General features: G+C 37.6%; 1 protein-coding gene across 1 annotated transcript in view; it reads right to left on the bottom strand.

Moving 5' to 3' along the window:
- Positions 1-11363: 11363 nt before the first annotated feature.
- Positions 11364-22495, bottom strand: part of ORC5 (origin recognition complex subunit 5) — a 121978-nt gene continuing 110846 nt past the window's right edge. The window contains exon 14 of the mRNA XM_082399869.1: positions 11364-11403. Coding sequence (XP_082255995.1) covers positions 11379-11403 — 25 coding nt within the window. The 3' untranslated portion in view covers positions 11364-11378. The remainder of the gene's footprint in view (positions 11404-22495) is intronic.

The following is a 22495-nucleotide window of genomic DNA, read 5'->3' as shown; positions in this document are numbered from 1 at the left end:
GTTCAAAGGAAAAGGTGGCAGAGCAGATGTACAGAGCAAGGGCAATGGATAGAGAACTATATATTTGTATTCCTTTCAGCTTTCCTTGTAAGAGGCAAGTAAGGAATGGAATTCCTTATAAAGTATTTTTGGCTATTAACTGTGCTTTTTCATTCATATGTTTAAAAACAGCTTTATTGAAATGTAATCAAATATCATGCATTTCACCATTTTAAAATGCACAATTCAGTGCTGTTTAGTATATTCACAGAGTTCTGCAACATCACCATTATTTAATTTCAGAATATTTTCATCACCCAAAAAGAAACCCTGTACCCACTAACAGTAACTCCCTATTATCCCCACGCCCAGCCCTTGCAACTATAATATACTTTCTGTTTCTATGGATATTCTGGACATTTTACATAATGGAATCATACAACATGTGCCTTTTGTTACTGGCTTCTTTCCTTAGCATAATAATTTCAAGGTTCATCCATGTGGTAGCATGGATCAGTACTTCATTCCTTTTTAGGACTGAATACTATTTCATTGTGTGGATATAACACATTTTGTTTATCCATCCATCCATTGATGGGCATTTGTTTCCACTTTTTGGCTGTTATGAATACTGCTGCTATGAACATTTGTGTACAGGACATATCTTTTCAATTCTCTTGGGTATATAGCCAGGAGCAGAAATGCTGGGTCATATGTTAACCTTATATTTTGAGAAACTGCCAAACTGTTGCACTATTTTACATTCTTAACAGCAATATGTGGGGATTCCAATTTTACCTTTTTACTGTCCATCGTTTAGACTATAGACATCCTAATTGGTTCATAGTAGTATCTTATTGTGATTTTGATGTGCATTTCCCTTATGTCTAATGATGTTGAGCATCATTTTATGTGTTTGTTGGCCATTTGCATATTTTCTTAGGAGAAATGTCTATGTATATCCTTTGCCCGTCTTTTAATTGGATTATTTGTCTTTATATAATCTGGATACAAGTCCCTTATCAGATATATGATTTACAAGTATTTTCTCCCATTCTGTGGATCGTGGAAAGCTTTCAGCCTTTCACCATTAAGTATGATGTTAGCTGTGGGTTTTTCATAGATGACTTTCATCAGGTTGAGGAAGTTCCCTTCTACTGTGTGTGTGTGTGTGTGTGTGTGTGTGCGTGTTTGTGTGTGTTTATCATGAAAAGGTGGTGGAATTTGTCAAAATTTTTTTCTGCATCTGTTGAAATGATCATGTGGTTTTTGTCCTTTATTTTATAATATGGTATATTATATTAATTGATTTTTGTATGTTGAACCAGCTTGCATTCCTGGGATAAATATCACTTGGTCATGTTGTACTATCTTTTTATATGGATTTAGTTTGCTAGTGTTTTACATATATATATGTAAAATCCTCATATATATATGTATATATATGTATATACATATTCATAAGAGATATTGGTCTGTAGTTTTCTTGTGATATTCATGTAATTTATCTATCAGGACAATACTGACCTCACAGAATAAGTTAAGAAGTGTGCCCCCTCTTCTATTTGTAGGAAGTGTGTGAAGGATCGGTATTAATTCTTCTTTAAACATTTGGTAGAACTGACCAATGAAGCCATCTGGGCCTGGGATTTTCCTGGTAGGAAGTTTTAAAATTACTAATTCAGTCTCTTCACTTTCCATAGATCTCCTCAGATTTTCTATTTATTCTTGAGTCAATCTCAATAATTTATCCTTCTAAGAAATCATCCATTTCATTTAGGTTATCTAAATTGTTGACATGTCTTTTATATGCCATGCATAGTTTCAGGCTCTAGGAAGCAAACAAGATGCTACCTTGCCCTTATGCAGCAACTATTCTCTCATAAGAGAGGGAGACAAGAAGTAAAAAATAAGTTCTATAATATAAAATATGAGGTCAGGAAGACATTTGATTATAGAGTACAGTTTAATAGATGACAGCTTACCAACCCATTGGACATTATATTCCAATCATAAGTTAATAAGTTAATAAATGAACATAACATGTTGGTTAGATACCTACAAGGTTAAACAGATTCTCATAATGAATTTCCTTTCATACATCAAACCTATATAATGAATAAATTTGCATATGTATTTTATTTTTAAAATTAAAGTGGTCCACAGAGATATTAATTGGTCAATATGGTAATTCATTGAAGTGAGGGGCAAATCAAGTCAAAACAGCTGTTTTCTTAAATGGCTAGTTGATTTGGTGGCACTGAATCCCATCATACAGTTTATGTGAAGTAGTTTATCAGTGGTCCCCCTTCAATTTAGTCAAAATGGTGCCCTACATAGATATAGCCTTGCTGAATGGGAGGCCATCTACTTGATAGACCGTATGTACTCTGCACTTGTGTCATAAAAATCATGATTCAGAGCTCACCTCAGGACCTTGGACAGCACCTGGGTAAGCTCTCTCATGTTAGCACATGCAAAAACATTAATTTTAATTACTAAATTATGCTAAATTCTTTATGAACACAATATCATTATCCATAATGAGACTGTAAGGTAGATAATATTATTTTCCTCTTTTTACAGATGAAGAAACTGAGGCTCTGAGATACAAAGTCTTATAGCTAGTAGGTGGCTGAGATGGAATTTGAACACAGGAAATTTGATTCCAAGCCAACATGTTTTACCACTGTATTATCCTCCCTTACAAGTAACAGATTATACATGTAAAAAGTCTTGCTTTGTCAGTTATTTGTGGCTAACCTCACCTCCTTCAAGTTACACTCATTAACAAAGAATAATGGAGAGAACAAGTCAAAATGGCTATCTTCTGTCTAAACCACTTCTTAAACATCTACACATCCTTATCCTTGTTCACATCCTCAGAGGCAGCATTTGCATAGACTTCATGAGAAGACACATTATGCTAGAACTTGTGATGAACTAGGATAACCCTGAAAGTAATAGGCAAAGTCAAACATTAGCAATTCCTAGACCTGCAGATAATCTATGTGAATTTAATGGTACCCTAACCCTCTTCAACTATCCCAGCATGAAATCATCAGTTTTTTTTCCATTAAAACATTTAACAAAAAGATTCAAAATACTGTACTTAATTATCTACAACATACATAAAATGGAATAAAAGTCACTCAAGCTATGTGTTTCTAAATATGTATATAGTAGAGTGGTTCACTGCTAGTATTTTGGTCCCTTTGAGTTTCTTAGAAAACAAAGATGGGGTGACTAGAGTATTTCTAGAACAACTATGAACAGTCTTGCTGAATGAAGGCCTGCTCATTTATTGTTGCTCTTTACTTTTAACAAACTCAAAGTCTTTTATAACAACAGAGAGGAGATTCTTTCCTAAAAATATTGAAAAACAACCCTCAGTACACATCCACCTTCAGATACTACTGGTAAGCAAATGAATCCAACTTCAAACATAAGGACTAAAACAAATTGAACAATCTGATGTCAAGCCACTTCTTGGGATTCTTATGTTGAGAGGCTCACTTCTACTTTAAAGCAAATCAAACCCTGTGACTTGGTCAAGTGTATTGTGCTTCCATTGCCTGTGTAATTCACAATTACCATAATAGGGGCACTCGTTTCTCTGGCTGCATTATGACAAACACATCTGATGAATTTGTGGGGGAATGTTCACAAGCACCATCAGTCATTGTCTGGAGATTTATGATCCACATATAAGATCAACAGTCTGGTGCTCACTGATTATTTTACTGCTGAGCGGCACCACCTGTCTCCACCCAGGAATCTTAAAGATTTCTTGGATAATGTTGCAGGATCATCTTTTAAGAGGCATTATCAATGGCCCTCCAACCCCCCTTTTCTTAAATTTAAAAAAATATTTATTTATTTATTTATTTTTTGGTGCGTTGGGTCCTCTTTGCTACACGTGGGCTTTCTTTAGCTGCATCGAGTGGGGGCTACTCCTCGCTGTGCTGCGCAGGCTTGTTGCAGAGCACGGGCTCTAGGCGCGCGGGCTTCAGTAGCTGTGGCACACGGGCTCCAGAGCACAGGCTCAGTAGTTGTGGAACACGGGCTTAGCCACTCCGCAGCATGTAGGATCTTTCTGGACCAGGGCTTGAACCCGTGTCCCCTGCATTAGCAGGCGGATTCTTAACCACTGTGCCACCAGGGAAGCCCCTTTTGACTAAAGCAAAATTGATATGAGAGCTATCCAGTGAGTCTCAAAAATTAAAGGACTTATTACAAATAAATATCCTATCCATGAAAATAAGCTTTTACTAACAGGTTTAGCAAAGGGAAAAAAATATATATATATGCTCCACAATATCTACTCAATCCCTGGTCGGAGAACTAGATGCCACATGCATGCCGCAACTAAGAAGTCTGCGTGCTGCAACTAAAAGATCCTGCATGCCACAACTAAGACCCAGCGCAGCCAAAACAAACAAACAAACCAATTAATTAATTAATTTAAAATGGCACAAAAACAGAAACATAGATCAACGGAACAAGATAGGAAGCCCAGAGATAAACCCACGCACCTATGGTCAACTAATCTATGACAAAGGAGGCAAGGATATACAATGGAGAAAAGACAGTCTCTTCAATAAGTGGTGCTGGGAAAACTGGACAGCTACATGTAAAAGAATGAAATTAGAACACTCCCTAACACCATACACAAAAATAAACTCAAAATGGTTTAAAGGCTTAAATGTAAGACTAGACACTATAAAACTCTTAGAGGGAAACATAGGAAGAACACGCTATGACATAAATCACAGCAAGATCTTTTTTGATCCACCTCCTACAGTAATGGAAATAAAAACAAAAATAAACAAATGGGACCTAATGAAACTTCAAAGCTTTTGCACAGCAAAGGAAACCATAAATAAGACGAAAAGACAACCCTCAGAATGGGAGAAAATATTTGCAAATGAATCAATGGACAATCAACAGATTAATCTCCAAAATATATAAACAGCTCATGCAGCTCAATATTAAAGAAACAAACAACCCAATCCAAAAATGGGCAGAAGACCTAAATAGACATTTCTCCAAAGAAGACATGCAGGTGGCCAAGAAGCACATGAAAAGCTGCTCAACATCACTAATTATTAGAGAAGTGCAAATCAAAACTACAATGAGGGGCTTCCCTGGTGGCGCAGTGGTTGAGAATCTGCCTGCCAATGCAGGGGACACGGGATCGAGCCCTGGTCTGGGAAGATCCCACATGCCGCGGAGCAACTAGGCCCGTGAGCCACAACTACTGAGCCTGCGCGTCTGGCGCCTGTGCTCCGCAACAAGAGAGGCCGTGACAGTGAGAGGCCCGCGCATCGCGATGAAGAGTGGCCCCCGCTTGCCGCAAGTAGAGAAAGCCCTCGCACAGAAACGAAGACCCAACACAGCCGAAAATAAATAAATAAATAATTAATAATTAATAAATAAATTTTTTTAAAAAAGCCTTTGCTCCTGACTCTGCCTATGTGCAATAGCTTCCAACACCATGCTGTATAGCACTGTTTAAAAAAAAAAAACTACAATGAGGTATCACCTCACACCAGTTAGAATGGGCATCATCAGAAAATCTACAAAAAACAAATGCTGGGGAGGGTGTGGAGAAAAGGGAACCCTCTTGCACTGTTGGTGGGAATGTAAATTGATACAGCCACTATGGAGAGCAGTATGGAGTTTCCTTAAAAAACTAAAAATAGAGCTACCATATGATCCAGCAATCCCACTACTGGGCATATACCCAGAGAAAACCATAATTCAAAAAGACACATGCACCCCAATGTTCATTGCAGCACTGTTTACAATAGCCAGGTCATGGAAGCAACCTAAATGCCAATCGACAGACGAATGTATAAAGAAGTTGTGGTACATATATACAACGGAATATTACTCAGCCATAAAAAGGAACAAAATTGGGTCATTTGTAGAGACATGGATGGATCTAGAGACTGCCATACAGAGTGAAGTAAGTCAGAAAGAGAAAAACAAATATCGTATATTAACACATATATGTGGAGCCTAGGAAAATGGTACAGGTGAACCGGTTTGCAGGGCAGAAATTGAGATACAGATGTAGAGAACAAACGTATGGACACCAAGTGGGGAAAGCGGCGGGGGGGTGGGGGGGTGGTGTGATGAATTGGGCGATTGGGATTGACATGTATACACCGATGTGTATAAAATTGATGACTAATAAGGACCTGCTGTATAAAATTCAAAAATTAAAAAAAAAAAACACCTAAAAAAATAAAGATCAGCCTACACTTTCATTATGTATTTCCCAACCCCCTCTGCAATTAGGTTAGGGCCATATGATTAAATTGACCAGTGGGCTCTGTATGTGTCCCTTCCAGGCAGAGGCATGTAGGAGCTGGTATGCCTTCTCCATCACTCTCTTCCCCAGTGGGAGCAACCTTGAAGAACATGCACAGGTGTCATAGAAGATGGAGATCTCCGTGGCCAACACTGGGCTGTGATGAGAGTGACAAATAAACTTTTATTGTGTTAAACCCCTGAGATTTCAAGGCTGTCTGTTGCAATTAATTACTCTGAATAATACAGCCACAAATAGATGGCATTGAGAATTCTCACCACTGAGAACAAATCATATTTTCACTGCCAAATTGGGCATAAATCAAGAAAGAAGTTTTTCTCTTATCAAAGGAGTTAAAGAGTTCTTGCAACTATTCTAGTTCTATGGTATTGCCTTTAAAAATTATGCTGATCACAAGGTTCTTTGGGTACTTTTTTCTAAAGATCAACCTACACCTTAATTACATTGAGAGATATGTAAAATAAAGATTCTGCCCAGTTATTCCAGTCATATTAGTAGGCTTGAAGAACAACATCTAATTCCAATATCCTGGGCTACATGTCCCAGGGGCTCCCAAACTACGGTACGCCATCTCCCCTGCAAGAGCTTTAATGTCAAATACTTCCTTGATCCATCTTTTTGGGCTGGGACCATCATATTAACTGTCTGCTTTCAAATGCAGTATGGATGGGGTGGCCAAAAAAGAAGGGCAGAGACACCCAAACTTTTAACGAGCTGTCATCCTGAGCTATCTGCCCATAAAGAATGACTTTTATGGAGAAATCTCATTGTTATTCCAGAAGGCATCTGTCACATTACCTTAGCCACAATGAGTGAAGCACAATGAAGCAATTTTTTGGAAGAAGACCTTGGCCATAAGCTACATTTGGTAACCCAAATGTAGCTTATGTAAGGGTTGTAAAAGACTGTCGTGTAAGTAAGAATACTGCCAGTAACTCATCAAAGGAAATCATACTCCATGAAATACGACTAAGACGTCTTGGTCAGAAATATATGTCAACTTCCTAAACCTACTCCAGATGGAGAAATCTCTATTTTAAAAGATGTCTCAAAATGTTTTCCCATGATTTGCTGAATTTTTGTGTGTCTTCTTCCATGATGACAGCCTTACTGCGGCGTTAGAGTAGACAAAAGGGGATTCCTGACTCTATGTGCATGGAGGACACAACTAGGCTGTAGGGGGAGGGAACACATGTGACTAAGTATTTCCCTCTCCATAGATTTCCGTCTTTGTGGAAAGACATCCATCGCAAAGCACACCTGGACTCTCTGACCCCTTCTTCATCCCCAGGAAAGGAGGAATTTCTTATCTGCTTATCTGACTTTAGGAGCAGGGACTGTGGCTCTGCAGCTTAGTCCCTCCTTCCCCTCTTTCCTCTTGGGGTTTGTCTGGCTGCAGAGAAAATGTGCCACAAGGTAAGTTAGTGGCAAAGGCTCTGCCCCTGCAAGGGGAGGTCACCATTTTCTTGGGCTACCTGCGATGGATGGATAAGTTGGTCAAATTCTGGGGTTCAGCATTAGGAAATTCTCTCTGGTTTCAGACCTAAGTTACATCCTCCAACTCAACACTAATCAGCAATAAACCCAATACTTTTATCTTCATTTGCTTGACTCCTTTATCTCACGGTTCAGGACTTGGCATGGGGGGAGTTGTATGTCAACCCAAGACAAAAATTCACCATCTGAACTAAGGGGATTTGTCTAGAAGACAGTTTCAAAGTCCCAAATGGGCCATAAAGTATTCAGATTCTCTGTATTAGTCAACTGAAACCAACTCAAGCTAGAAAGGGGGGTGGGGAGGGAATGGAGTTTTTACATGAAGATACAGCGATATTTCATTGAACTCAGGACAGAAAAGCTATTGGACCTTAAAAGGGAACAGGAAACAGGAAATGTGAGTCCAGCTGGATTCACTCCACCTCTTATCTTGACATCCCTCAACTTGCTCGCCTTTCTCTTTCTCTGCTTCTCCAGACCACATGGGGTTTTATATGTGTGTGCATGTCAGGGAGGTGTCCACACTGATTTAATCAATTGCAGTCATGAGGAAAAGAATCATATAGATCAATATGTCTACTGTATCAATAAATCAATAATGTAGTTATCAGCTAAGAGTTAGAAATGGGAAACAGCTGTATGAGGTTTGGGGACTAAGAATATAGTGTAAAATAGTCAGATGGGAGAGAGGGACTGGAAATTAAGTATAACAGCATTGGTAGTTTGTGCTGAGGGTACCTGTGAGATTTGGGGTCCAGTACTTAGAGACCAGTCATCCCAGCTGCAATTGTGTCCCCAGTCATGAACAGCTGCTGATGTGCAGACACAGCCTAGGCAGAGTGTGGAGTTTAACCTGCACTGTTTTGTCAGGTGAGTCAATCAGAGGAAAAGAAGATGTTGATGGTATTTTCTCTGATATAGGTAATGCTACCACTGTTCCCTTTTGGCTACCACTTAAATACATGCTTGTAGGAGCCCCCTGACTTGCTCTTCTAATTTGGGTCAATTGCTTTTCTGGCCTGCTACAGAATTCTTCTCCTGGGATTTCTTTTTATTGTGCACCCGAATTAGTGCCACCATTTCTTGCATCCTACAACTCCTTTTGAATTACTTTTTATCTTATTTTGTCAGAAGAAAATTCTTTAGAAGGAATATTTTATATGTAAATTTTCTGAGGCTTTGTAGATCTAAAATTGTCTTTATGTTACCATAACTGTTAATTGATCATTTGACTGGGTTGTAGAATTCTAGATTGAAAATTATTTTTCTCAGAATTTTGAAGGCATTGCTTCATGCCAGTTTGATTTTTATTCCTTTATATAATGACTTCTTTTTCTTCCATGCAAGTATTTAAGATCTTTTATCTATCCTTGAAGTTCTGAAGTTTCACAATGATATGTTTATTTATGGGTCTTTATTTCATTCATCCTTCTCAGAATTTGGTGAGTAAATTCAGTCTTAATTTAAAATAATTTAGTTCAGATTAATACTAACTTAATTTCAATATTATATAAAACCTTTTTCCCAATATATACATATACCCCTTTTTTCCTCCCTTGGTCTATTATTATCATACAAATTACATCTTTACATGCGTGAGCCCATAAACATAGTATTATAATCATAGTTTTCTGCAGTTATCTTTTAAAACAGAAGAGAAGAATTAGGAAAAAGATAATTTCAATCCAAAGACTCATGTCCTTTTAGCTCTGAGAAATTTTCTTCTATTATTTCTTTGATAATATCTCTTTTTTCCTTTCATGAACCTCATACTTGTGAGATTTGCCATTTCTTTGTATATTTACTCTTTTATCCCAACTCTTTTATTATTTCATCAATAATGTCTTTACTTTCCAAGAGGGCCTTCATGTACTCTGATTGCTCCTTTTCTATAGTACTTTGTTCTAATTTATGGATCTATTATATTTTATTAATTTAAATAGTAACACTTGCTCCTGGGACAAAACTCAATATGTTAAAAAACGCATGGTGACAAGCTCTCTCTCACCAGTTCCCAGCCCTAGAGACAACCTTGTTATTAATTTTTTATGAATCCTTGAGAGGTATTTCGTGACTTTAAAAAATACACATTTTCTTTAAAATACATTTTGAATCTCTTTGAAAATATAACTTCAGTTTTACTTTTCTTTTTTCTCTTTCCTAAATTATCTTGTATTTCCTGGGGATCAGATATTCTCTTTATCTTGGACTTTTGATTTCATGATTCTGGATTTCTTCATATGATTCATTGTCCATCCACATGTAAACATGGACTAGATTATTCTTTTTTAGGTAGCAGATACGGATTTTCTCCTGTTGCAAATGTTAGCATATTTTTTTGCTCATTTTCACCCCTGAGTAGAAAAGCTGCCTAGGAGCTATGTTTATGTGTGTTAATTGTGGTAGAGAGGGAGTAGAAGTCATCAATACAACTAGAATAAGTGGTTGAGAGTTGGTCTGTATGCTGATCAGGTGAATGAACAGAGAGGCCAGGCAAGTCTGCTCTATGTATTTACATAGAATCCCAGTTAATGCCATGTTTTCCATCTCCCTTCTCACTCCCACACCTGCCCCTGCCAACTCCAAGTTTAGAGTCCCTCTGGGTTTTGTTTGGGAGCTCAGTTCTTTCCACACTATTGTCCTTCTTTGCATTTACACAGAACTGTTTAGGACCATAGTTCCCACCAATTTGTAGCCGTCATTAATATCTTCCACCAGATGAAATCTCTCATCTGCTAGTGGTTCCCTCTAGTACATTATCCTTGGAAAAAGTTCTGGGCATTGGTAAGTAATGCAGTTCAAATACACCAATCTAGCCTGTAATGGCATTTGTTTAGTAACATAAAAGTAGAGCCCATGGTGGGGATGGGTACTTCTCTACAGAAGGATATTTTTTAACGTAAGGAGATTGTCCATCTGTTCTTGTGGGTTTAGAGACATGTTTTGGGGGAGCCCTAGAACAGAGAAGGGAGAAGAAATGCTATTTTTTTTCATTTGTTCCTGCATCTTCCTCCATTTGCCATCTGGAAGATTGGTGTTTTCCTGAGAGACATCTGGTAGCCCTGTCTGTTCTGGGGTTTCTCCTTAGCTTAAACAATAAGGAAAATGCACTGTAGTTATTATTTCTTCCTTATGAATACAGCATCTTGCAATGGTTGCAGCACTTTGGATATTATCATGGTTTCATCTCCTTGGGAATATTTCTCATTTCCTATTTTTTTTTTTTAAATTTATTTATTTGTTTATTTATGGCTGTGTTGGATCTTCGTTCCTGTGCGAGGGCTTTCTCTAGTTGTGGCAAGCGGGGGCCGCTCTTCATCGTGGTGCGCGGGCCTCTCACTATCGCGGCCTCTCTTGTTGCGGAGCACAAGCTCCAAACGCGCAGACTCAGTAGTTGTGGCTCACGGGCCCATTTGCTCCGCGGCATGTGGGATCTTCCCAGACCAGGGCTCGATCCCGTGTCTCCTGCATTGGCAGGCAGATTCTCAACCACTGCGCCACCAGGGAAGCCCCTCATTTCCTATTTTGAGGTGCATTGTTTTCTTCTTCTGATAGAAGGACCTCACCCATCTAGGCTTCTAGCAACACTATAAAATTAGAAGGAAAAAAACTTCAGAAGTGGCAAAACAGATGATTAACAGCAATGCCGTGGCATTATTAAGTTAAGGATATCATGCTGTTTACCCATTCACACATGTTTATTGATTTAATGTTTTGCAAATTTAGACCTGTTCAGTCTCAGCTGACGTGCAGGTGCATATACCAACCAGACTGATATTTATGCCATAAGTGAGAAATAACTTGATAATTTATGAGTGGTGAAACCCAAAGTCGAACAGGTTTTCCCTCAGGAAAGGAAAAAACACATGTGGTCCATTTTAGACAACTCTTTTCTTCAGCTTTTTCATTTTAAGAAAGTCCACACTGTCTGGTGGGGTTGTCGGAGGGAGAATTATGCAATTCAGTCAGCCCATGTTTTCTTTTACAAAGAGTGTCTGAGAGAAATGTGCCTGAGTGACGGATTTTTTTCTTTTTTTGCTTGCTTTTTCTCTACGTCTGTGCAGAGGCTGGACCTACGCTAATGAGGACAGCCTGGGAGTTCAGCGGCCACATTTGAGATGTCCAGGGGTTGTCACTAAGTGACTGGCCCATGGAGATGATATGCTGAGGGAATAATTAGTAAAATAGGTCCTGGGCAACATGTGATATGAGCATCTCCCTTTCTTATAAGCCCCATGTTTGACAAAAGAGCTAGAGATATCTGTTTCTTTTTTTTTTCTTTTAAACTAGGGCTATGAATTTGGTTATAAAGGGGCAAAGGAAGTTTTTCTATTAGAGAGAAGGGCACATATCAGTTTGGGGAGGAGAGGTTAGGGGAGAGTTGCTTGAAGGTCATCTTGGAAAGACACCCAAATACACTTGAACACAGGCATATATGCACGCTTGCACACGCACTCATGCTCTCACATATGTACTTAATGATGAGAAGGATGGGGAATTCTGAAGGTAAAAAAAACGAGGCGCCAGCTCGTCAGTCCCCTTCTCCACAACCTTGCTCTTCTTTCGTTTGGAGAAGTCTGTGGCAGCCCACACACTTTATGTCTGAGCCATAAAACTGATCTAAGCTTGTGTCAAAAGTTGCTTACCCTCACAGCAGCATGGATCTTTCAGAGACCAAGGGCTTCAACGCAAGATATAAGCTGCTTTGGCTTTGTTTTGCCACCATCATGGAGACAGGATTGGAAGGCAGGAAGTTGATTCAAAGACTAAAGCTGGAAAAGTGGGGAAATAGAGGCATGCAATAGTCACTGGTCCATAGTAATTCTGGAAAACAGGCAGGCACATGTTAATTTCTTGTGGAAGCCCAGTTCCGCTCCTTGGGAATGATTTTCTGTTGTTTTTGGTTCTTAGTTTAAGCTTATGGTGCTTCCATCAGAACAGTTCTCTTAAATATTCTGTGAGTTCTCCATGAATTCAGTACTTTTAAGAAAGCCGTAACCTCAAATCTCTTTAAGATAAGCTCTCTTCTACCTTAGAGTCCTTATGAAGTTGCTGTGTGACAATCCCTTAAGATTCTAAAAAGCCCCATTGCATAACAAGAGTCTGTAAGGCATGCTTTAAGATCTTTAGAAAAACTTTTGCCTATTTGAAAGAGTCTCTGAGGTGCCATCTTACCTCTTCTGAGGTTTTATAAAAGGATCCTAATGGCCCATCCTAGATTTGATCTTTGCCTGGAAGCCGTTTCTTAATTTGAGAGTGGTCTGCCATCTTAACAGATTGAGAAAAGACATCTTTTATGTTCAAATCTAAAAAGGCCTGGCTTCTTTATATTTCTTCCAATTTTCCTTGAAATTGAACAATTGCTGTATTAGTTTTTTATTTCTGTGCAACAAATTATCACAAACTTAGTAGCTTAAAACAACACAGATTTATTATCTCAGAGCATATTTTAGCTGGGTCCTCCGCTCTGGGTCTCACATGGCTACAATCAGGCAGCTGTTATCTACAGAAAGATCTGCTGGCAAGCTCCTTGAGGTGATGGCAGTATTCATTTCCTTGAACTGTGGCACTGAGGTCTCTATTTCTTCCTGCTTTCAGCTCCTAGAGGACACTGTCATGTCCTTACCGTGTGGCCCTTCCAGAGCCTTCTCACACTTCAAATCTCTTCACAGAAAGGGACCACTCCCTTTTAAGGGCTCATCTGGTTAGGTTAATCCCACTAGGATAATCTTCCGTTGATTAACTCAGAGTTAGCTGATTAGGAACTTTAATCACATCTGTTAAATTCCTTGTGCCATATAATATAACCTAATCACGGGTGCCACACCAGGAGGTGGAGATCATGGGGGGCTGTCTTAGAATTCTCCCTGCCACAGTCATTTTTGGTTCATCTCTCCTCTCCCATTTCACCATAGGTTGCTAAAAACCCAAGCAGAACCATCCATGCTCTTCATGGAAATTTGTTCGCTCATCATCAAGTTTATTATATTTTCCATTTTCCACATTCAGCTACCGAATGAAAAGGGCCCCCTTTTCTCCAGCTTCTAGTTATTTTTACTCTCTTTCCTTTAGCGCTTACCGAAAGTTTCCTTGGGGGGTTTTAGACTTCTGCTAACGCTCTTTTCAAGCCCCTTTAGGTTTTTACTAACATGCCCCTTGTATTCCCTCCAGCTACCATGAACCATGAGATGCCAAAGCTGATGACATGTTTTGGGGTTTTCTTATGGCATCAGTACCAGAATCAAGTACGAGTACCAAAATATGCGTCATTTATCCACAGTTGTATAGCAAGCCACTCTAAAACTTAGCTTAAAACAACAATCAATCTTTTTTTTGTTTAAGCTCACAAATCTGCCAGGAGAATTCTAGACATAGGGCTGTGTTTACTAAACCAATTAACACATAAGATGAGATGAGATTGCTCTGTTAGCTTAAAATTCTCTGGGCTAGGAGTTCTACTTTTTAGCCATCAAAAATTAGTTGTTTGGACCAAACTCCCCACTGAGAACTAGGAAAGCTGGAACACACACACACACACACACACACACACACACACACACCCCAAGCCAGTAAAAATGTGTGGGGAAACATCTTAGGGAGAGGGAGGAAGCCCAAAGAGGTGAGTCTGGCATTTGGTGCCACTATCCTTTCAAGAGACATGGCATTCTTACAAGCAGTAAATGAGAAGCTGAGCAGAACTTTAAGCAGACATAGGTCTAGGGGGCAAAAACTGAAGCTCAAGGCTTTCTATAGAGCAGGAATCTATTTATAGAGGTGAGTTGGGACCCCAAAGGGATATACACTGGAAGTACAGCCCTGCCAGATACTGACATCCAACTTCTAACCATTTCAATTTCTGGTTATAAGGTGATCTGGAGGCCCTAGCTCAAGACCAGATTCCAAAAGTAAAAGAAAATTCTCATTGAAGGAAGATAACATTATCTAGAACTTCAACTTCCTCTCCATTTTTTTTTTTTTTTTTTATATACAGTGTCTGGCACCCAATCAAAAATATTTCGGCATTTGAGAAGATAGTACTTAACTAAAAGCCAAGATAATAAAACATACGATAGATATTTATTATTTCGTTTGATGCAGTTATCAGACATGAACTTCAAAATAATATGTTCAAAGAACTAAAAGAACAAAACAGAGAATTTCAGCAGAGAAATAAAAAGAATGAAAGAGACACTTTAGCTGGTAAATCCTCATATTAATAGTAACTGGTATTAAGAACTTGATGATTAATACACTTGACGCAACTGTCATACATAGAAGAGTGTACCCAACAACTACAGCACCATTTATCTAAATTGGACATATGCTAGTTCATCAGCTACTCTAACAAATTTCTTAAGATTAAAATTAGAGAATATATTCTCTGACTACACTAGAAATAAGTTAGATATCCATAATAACACTACCACTGTAGAAAACTAGAAAATTCCCATATGTTTGGAACTTCAACAATATACTTCTAAATAACCCATGTTACCCAGAAGTAATCAAAATGGAAATTAGAAAATACTTGAACTGAATAATAATGAAAAACATACATAGTAAGGTTTGTGTGATGAAATGAAAGCAGTGCTTCCAGTAAAATATATAAATGTCAACATACATATTAGACAAGCAAAGGGTCTTAAAATCAGTGATTTAAGTATCCATCTCAAGAAGCTGCAAAAATAAAATTAAATGAAACCTAAAGTAAGTAAAAGCAGGGAAATTATAAAAGCAGAAATTATTTAAAAAGAAAATAAATATAAAAGAAAAATTAACAAAGCCAAAAAATTATTCTTTGTAAAGACTATGAACATTGACAATCCCCTGGTGTGACTAATCCATGAAAAAAGAGAGAAGGCAAAAATAACCAATAATAGAAATGAAAAAGGGATATTATCCCTGGTCCTTCTGACAATAAAAAAGATAACATGAGGATATTAGGACTATGATGAGAGATTTGAAATTTTAGGTAAAATGAAAAAATTCCAAGAACACATTACAACTGACATCAAAAAGTAGAAACTGTCCAACTGGTTCTAAAATCTATATGGAAATGGAGACGGAGGAGGGGGAATTGGATGAAAGCAATCAAAATGTACAAACTCCCAGTTATAAGACAAATAAGTACTAGGGATGTGATGTACAACATAATAAATATAATTAACACTCCTGTATGTTATGTATGAAAGTTGTTTAGAGAGTAAATCCTACAAGTTCTCATCACAAGGAAAAAAAATTGTTTTCTTTTTCTTTTATATTGTAACTCTATGAGATGATGGATGTTCACTAAACTTATTGTGGTAATCATTTAATGATATATACTAGTCAAATCATTATGCTGTACACCTTAAACTCAAACAGTGCTGTATGTCAATTAAATCTCAAAACTGGAAGAAAGAAAAGGTAGAAATTGACCAACGGGTTCTAAAATCTATATGGAAACACGGAGAGCTAATAATAGCTGAAATACTTTTGAAGAAAAAGAACAGAGTTGGGAGGAGCCACACTACTGAATATCAAGACTTGTTCTAAAGCTGTTACAGTTGAGATAGTGGTACTGGCACAAGGATAGACTAGTAGAGAACTGGAAGAGAACAAAATCCAGCAAAAGACCCACCCACATATGACACTTGACTTACGTAAAAGGGGGCATAGCAGAGAAGAAGGGAGAAGATGGTCTTGTAGCAAATGGTGCTGGGGTATTTGGACACCTACATCAAAGAGAAAACTGAAAATAAAATTCAGAAAATAAAATTTGACTGCTCCCATGATCATGACAGGAAAAAACTCTAGAAAAAAACACAGGAGTATATCTTCATGAAGTGAGATTGGCAAAGATTTCCTAAATGGAACACAAAAAGCACTAGCCATAGAAGAAAAGATAAATAAATCGGAATAAATTAAATTTAGGAACTCCTGTTCCTAAAGTAAAAGGTACCAATAAGAGAGTGAAAGGCAAACCTCTTCCACTTTGTGGGAGAGGATGTTTGAAAATCATATAAGAGACAAGGGACTTGAATCCAGAATATGTAAAAATAATTTCTATAAATCTATAAGAGAAACATAGATAATCCTACAGAAAGATAATCAGATGGCCAATAAGCATTTGAAAAGGTGCTCAATTTTATTACTAAACAGAAATACGCAAATAAAAACCCCAATGAGGTACCACTACATCCCCATCAGAATGGCTAAAATTATAAAGACTGACAATATCCAGTGTTGGTGAGACTATGGAGAAACTAGAACTCTCATGCCCTCTGGGGAGTGAAATTGGTGCAATCATTCTGGGAAAATGTACATTACATGCATACATATTTTATGACCCAACTAGTCCTCTCCTAGGCTTACACTGAAGAAAAATGCTTGCATGTATGAGCCAAAATACACATATGAGAATATTCACAGCACCATTATCTGTAAGAGCTAAGAATGAAAGAACCATGCAAACCAAAGTCCTATGAGCCATCAAATGATAAATACCATGTATTTTAATCATATAATAATAAAGAACATGGAGCAATGACAATTAAGGTGCAACTGCCACACATCATGGATGAACTTCACAAACATAATGTCTGAGCAAAATATCACCCTCCCCCCAAATATATATACATATATATATTGTGTGTATATATATATATATTTTACACATGTATAAGTTGGTACCTAGCCAGAGATGTCAGGGAATCCTCTGCTAATCTCTGGAGATTTCTCTTTACAACTTCCTCCTCTATGATACTCTGCTCCACAAATCCCATGCCATTTTAGCCTGCCAGAACCCCACAATGAAACCTTCAGGCTCTGTTAGGGTTCCCCCTGGAAACAGCTTCCAGGAAGGAAGCTGGGGCAATTGAAGGGCTCACCTCATTTGTTTGTCTCCTTCCATGGATAACAGTCTTGCAATGGCCTGTTATCTAATGTCTAAAAACCACAGTTTCATATATTTTCCCCAGTTTTCCAGTTATTTACAGTAGGACCACAGTAATAGAAGTGCAAATATTTGGATTCCACTCCTGGAAATTCTGATTCAAGGTGAGACCCTGGTATCTGCATTGTGAAAAAAGTATATAAAAGTGATTCTACAGTGCAGTTCCCCAGTTGTCTATGATGAGAAAAAGGCCATTGTCACTAACTGACAGGCCTACGGTTCCTTATTTGAAATACTGAGGGTCACATTTACACACACTAGTTGCATTTAAAAACTAGCATATATTATCATTTCAATTAGTATGTATTTACATATATGTATGTTATTTTAACTCTACTGGGCATTCTGACCCTATGAATTTGAATTCTGAAGTGAAAATATATTCACCAATTTAAAGTATAGAATCAAGCTTGGTTGGCGTGTATGCTTAATTTTTAAAAATCATGTTGGATATCCCTTTACAAATGACATCTCTGTTCAAGGATTTTTAAAATGTATTGATCTTTTATCATACACCATGATCAAGTGGGGTTTATCCCAGGAATGCAAGGATTCTTCAACATATGCAAATCAATCAACGTGCTACACCATATTAATAAACTGAAGGATAAAAATCATATGATAATCTCAATAGATGCAGAAAAAGCTTTTGACAAAATTCAAACACTTATTTATGATAAAAACTCTCCAGAAAGTAGGCATAGAGGGAACCCACCTCAACATAATAAAGGCCATATATGACAAACCCACAGCCAACTTCGTTCTCAATGGTGAAAAACTGAAACCATTTCCTCTAAGATCAGGAACAAGACAAGGTTGCCCACTCTCACCACTGTTATTCCACATAGTTTTGGAAGTTTTAGCCACAGCAATCAGAGAAGAAAAAGAAATAAAAGGAATCCAAATAGGAAAAGAAGAAGTAAAACTGTCACTGTTTGCAGATGACATGATACTATACATAGAGAATCCTAAAGATGCTACCAGAAAACTACTAGAGCTAATCAATGAATTTGGTAAAGTAGCAGGATACAAAATTAATGCACAGAAATCTCTTGTATTCTTATACACTAATGATGAAAAATATGAAAGAGAAATTAAAGAAACACTCCCATTTACCACTGCAACAAAAAGAATAAAATACCTAGGAATAAACCTACCTTAGGAGACAAAAGACCTGTATGCAGAAAACTATAGGACACTGATGAAAGAAATTAAAGATGTTACAACCAGATGGAGAGATATACCATGTTCTTGCATTGGAAGAATCAACATTGTGAAAATGACTATACTACCCAAAGCAATCTACAGATTCAATGTAATCCCTATCAAACTAACAATGGCATTTTTCACAGAACTAGAACAAAAAATTTCACAATTTGTATGGAAACACAAAAGACCCCGAATAGCCAAAGCAATCTTGAGAACGAAAAGCGAAGCTGGAGGAATCAGGCTCCCTGACTTCAGACTATATTACAAAGCTAAAGTAATCAAGATAGTACGGTATTGACACAATAACAGAAAAATAGATCAAAGGAACACGATAGAAAGCCCAGAGATAAACCCACACACATATGGTCACCTTATTTTTGATAAAGGAGGCAAGAATATACAATGGAGAAAAGACACCCTCTTCAATAAGTGGTGCTGGGAAAACTGGACAGCTACATGTAAAAGAATGAAATTAGAACACTCCCTAACACCATACACAAAAATAAACTCAAAATGGTTTAAAGGCCTAAATGTAAGGCCAGACACTATAAAACTCTTAGAGGAAAACATAGGCAGAACACTCCATGACATAAATCACAGCAAGATCCTTTTTGACCCACCTCTGAGAGAAATGGAAATAAAAACAAAAATAAACAAATGGGACCTAATGAAACTTAAAAGCTTTTGCACAGCAAAGTAAACCATAAACAAGATGAAAAGACAACCCTCAGAATGGGAGAAAATATCTGCAAATGAAGCAACTGACAAAGGACTAATCTCAAAAAATATACAAGCAGGTCATGCAGCTCAATAGCAAAAAAACAAACAACACAATCTAAAAATGGGCAGAAGACCTGAACAGACATTTCTCCAAAGAAGATATACAGATCACCAACAAACACATGAAAGGATGCTCAACATCACTAATCATTAGAGAAATGCAAATCAAAATTACAATAAGGTATCACCTTACACCAGTCAGAATGGCCATCGTCAAAAAATCTACAAACAATAAATGCTGGAAAGGGTGTGGAGAAGAGGGAACCCTCCTGCACTGTTGGTGGGAATGTAAATTGATACAGCCACTATGGAGAATAGTATGGAGGTTCCTTAAAAAACTAGAAACAGAAATACCATATATGATCCAGCAATCCCACTACTGGGCATATACCCTGAGAAAACCATAATTCAGAAAGAGTCATGTACCACAATGTTCATTGCAGCACTATTTACAATAGCCAGGACATGGAACCAACCTAAGTGTCTATCGACAGATGAATGGATAAAGAAGATGTGGCACATATATACAATGGCATATTACTCAGCCATAAAAAGAAACAAAATTGAGTTATTTGTAGTGAGGTGGATGGATCTAGAGTCTGTCATACAGAGTGAAGTAAGTCAGAAAGAGAAAAACAAATACCATATGCTAGCACATATATATGGAATCTAAAAAAAAAATGGTTGTGATGAACCTAGGGGCAGGACAGGAATAAAGACCCAGATGTAGAGAATGGACTTGAGGACATGGGGAGGGGGAAGGGTAAACTGGGACAAAGTCAGAGATTAGCATTGATATATATACACTATCAAATGTAAAATAGATAACTAGTGGGAAGCAGCCGCATAGCACAGGGAGATCAGCTCCGTGCTTTGTGACCAGCTAGAGGGGTGGGATAGGGAGGGTGGGAGGGAGACGCAAGAGGGTGGGGATATGGGGATATAGGTATACATATAGCTGGTTCACTTTGTTATACAACAGAAACTAACACACCATTGTAAAGCAATTATACTCCAATAAAGGTGTTAATAAATAAATAAATAAATAAAATGTATTGCTCTTTTAAGAAAATTGCTGAGCTCACTTACATCTGGATTCTGTAATGTGTAGCAGTTTTTAGATTATGCAAGCACACACACCATAACTTGCATACACATATATGTTTTTAAATATTACAATAGCATTAATAGCTAATATTTATTGAGCACTTATGTGCCAGGTACTGAACTAAATTCTTTATATTGATTATATCCTTTGAATCTCAAAACCACCATAAAACGTAGGTCTTGTCATGATCTCCTTTTATGAGGTTGCTATCTTGCCCAATGTTAGGCAATGAAAAGGTGTACAACCACAAGTCAGCTCAAGTGTTTGTGATTTCAAACTGTGCTTGTAAAAACTGTGCTACAAAATCCATGTAGAATCAGAAAAATTCCCCCAAATATTTTGAAATAAAGCGAAACGGTGAAGGAATTTTGACCAAACTTTTTTTTCTCAGACTAATAAGATTTTTAAGTTTACCTCTTTTATGGAAAGAAGTAGAGTAAAAAATTGGCAAATGGGAATTTTTCTAATGATAACCCTTTTCCTTCAAGTAAGCAATGACCTTTCAAGTCAATATTTACTATTATTGATTGAAATCTAAACATACAGTAGGTTCAACTGAAAAAGGAAGTTTTGCCATATCAAAGAACTTTGATACAGATAAAGAAGAAAATGATTAATCCTGGGGGAATCAGAACTTTGATCCCATGTTTACCTGCAGGTGAATGGCAGCAGACACTTTATCAAAGAAGAGTCATTAAAAGGAATCAGCAATTTCAGGAATCCCTTGAATCAATGCATAGCTCTCCCCTTGTTTATAAAAGCCCATTTGTCTCTGTGCAGACTGGCTGGGTTCTGTGCAGACATCTCACAGTACCACACATTCTCTGTTCAATAAAGCCATAAAGGCTGAACTCAAAATAGTTCAGCCATCAGGTAAGGTATTGTCCCATCTCCAAAACAAAGTCTCTTTTATTAACTTTCACTAAAAACAATAAGGCAGTCTGTGCATATGTGCATCAGAGACTGCCATAAAAGGAAAGGGCAGGGGATAATTTTCTATTATTTCTGTTTCTGTTCTTTGTGGTTTTTTTAAGATACACGACCTTTGCCCTTCCACACCCAAAAACATTTGCCTGTTTCATAAAACTCAGTTTAAAGAAACTTAGGTTAATCGACTCCACATGAATAGAAATGGTATGCAGGTTTCTGTAATGAACATTTAGGATTGTTCATCTTCTTCACCTCTTACAGCAATTGCAAAGTGAGAGACACACCGGCCTGGAAGTCTAATGAGCACCTGTTTCATTTACTCATGATATAACTCGAGCTCCTGTAAAAATTGCTTTTGCAAAAAAGATGAAAAATGATAAACAAGCTCCTCTTCCCAGAGCCATAGTAGCTTATCCATAACTATCACTTCATAAACAGTTTCAATCCAAGTCTCATCTTTTGCTGTCTCAGAGGAAAGCCTTGGAAACATGGTAGGAAAATGCATGCTTTGGCTCAAACTGCTTGGACTTGGATCCCAACACAACCACCTACTAGCTGTGTAATCTTGAGCAAGTCACTTACCCATCCTGCGCCTTACTTTCTTATTGGGGAGTTGGGAACAATAATAGTACCTGTCTCATGAGTAGGCATTTTTTTGGGAAAAATTCAGCCATTTTTTGACTGTTCTCATGGTTATTGTGGTGAATTCTCTCAATAC

This window comes from Balaenoptera borealis, assembly GCF_965194805.1.
Source record: "Balaenoptera borealis genome assembly, chromosome: 7".
NCBI classification, from domain to species: domain Eukaryota; kingdom Metazoa; phylum Chordata; class Mammalia; order Artiodactyla; family Balaenopteridae; genus Balaenoptera; species Balaenoptera borealis.
This window is presented reverse-complemented; position numbering and strand designations above follow the sequence as displayed.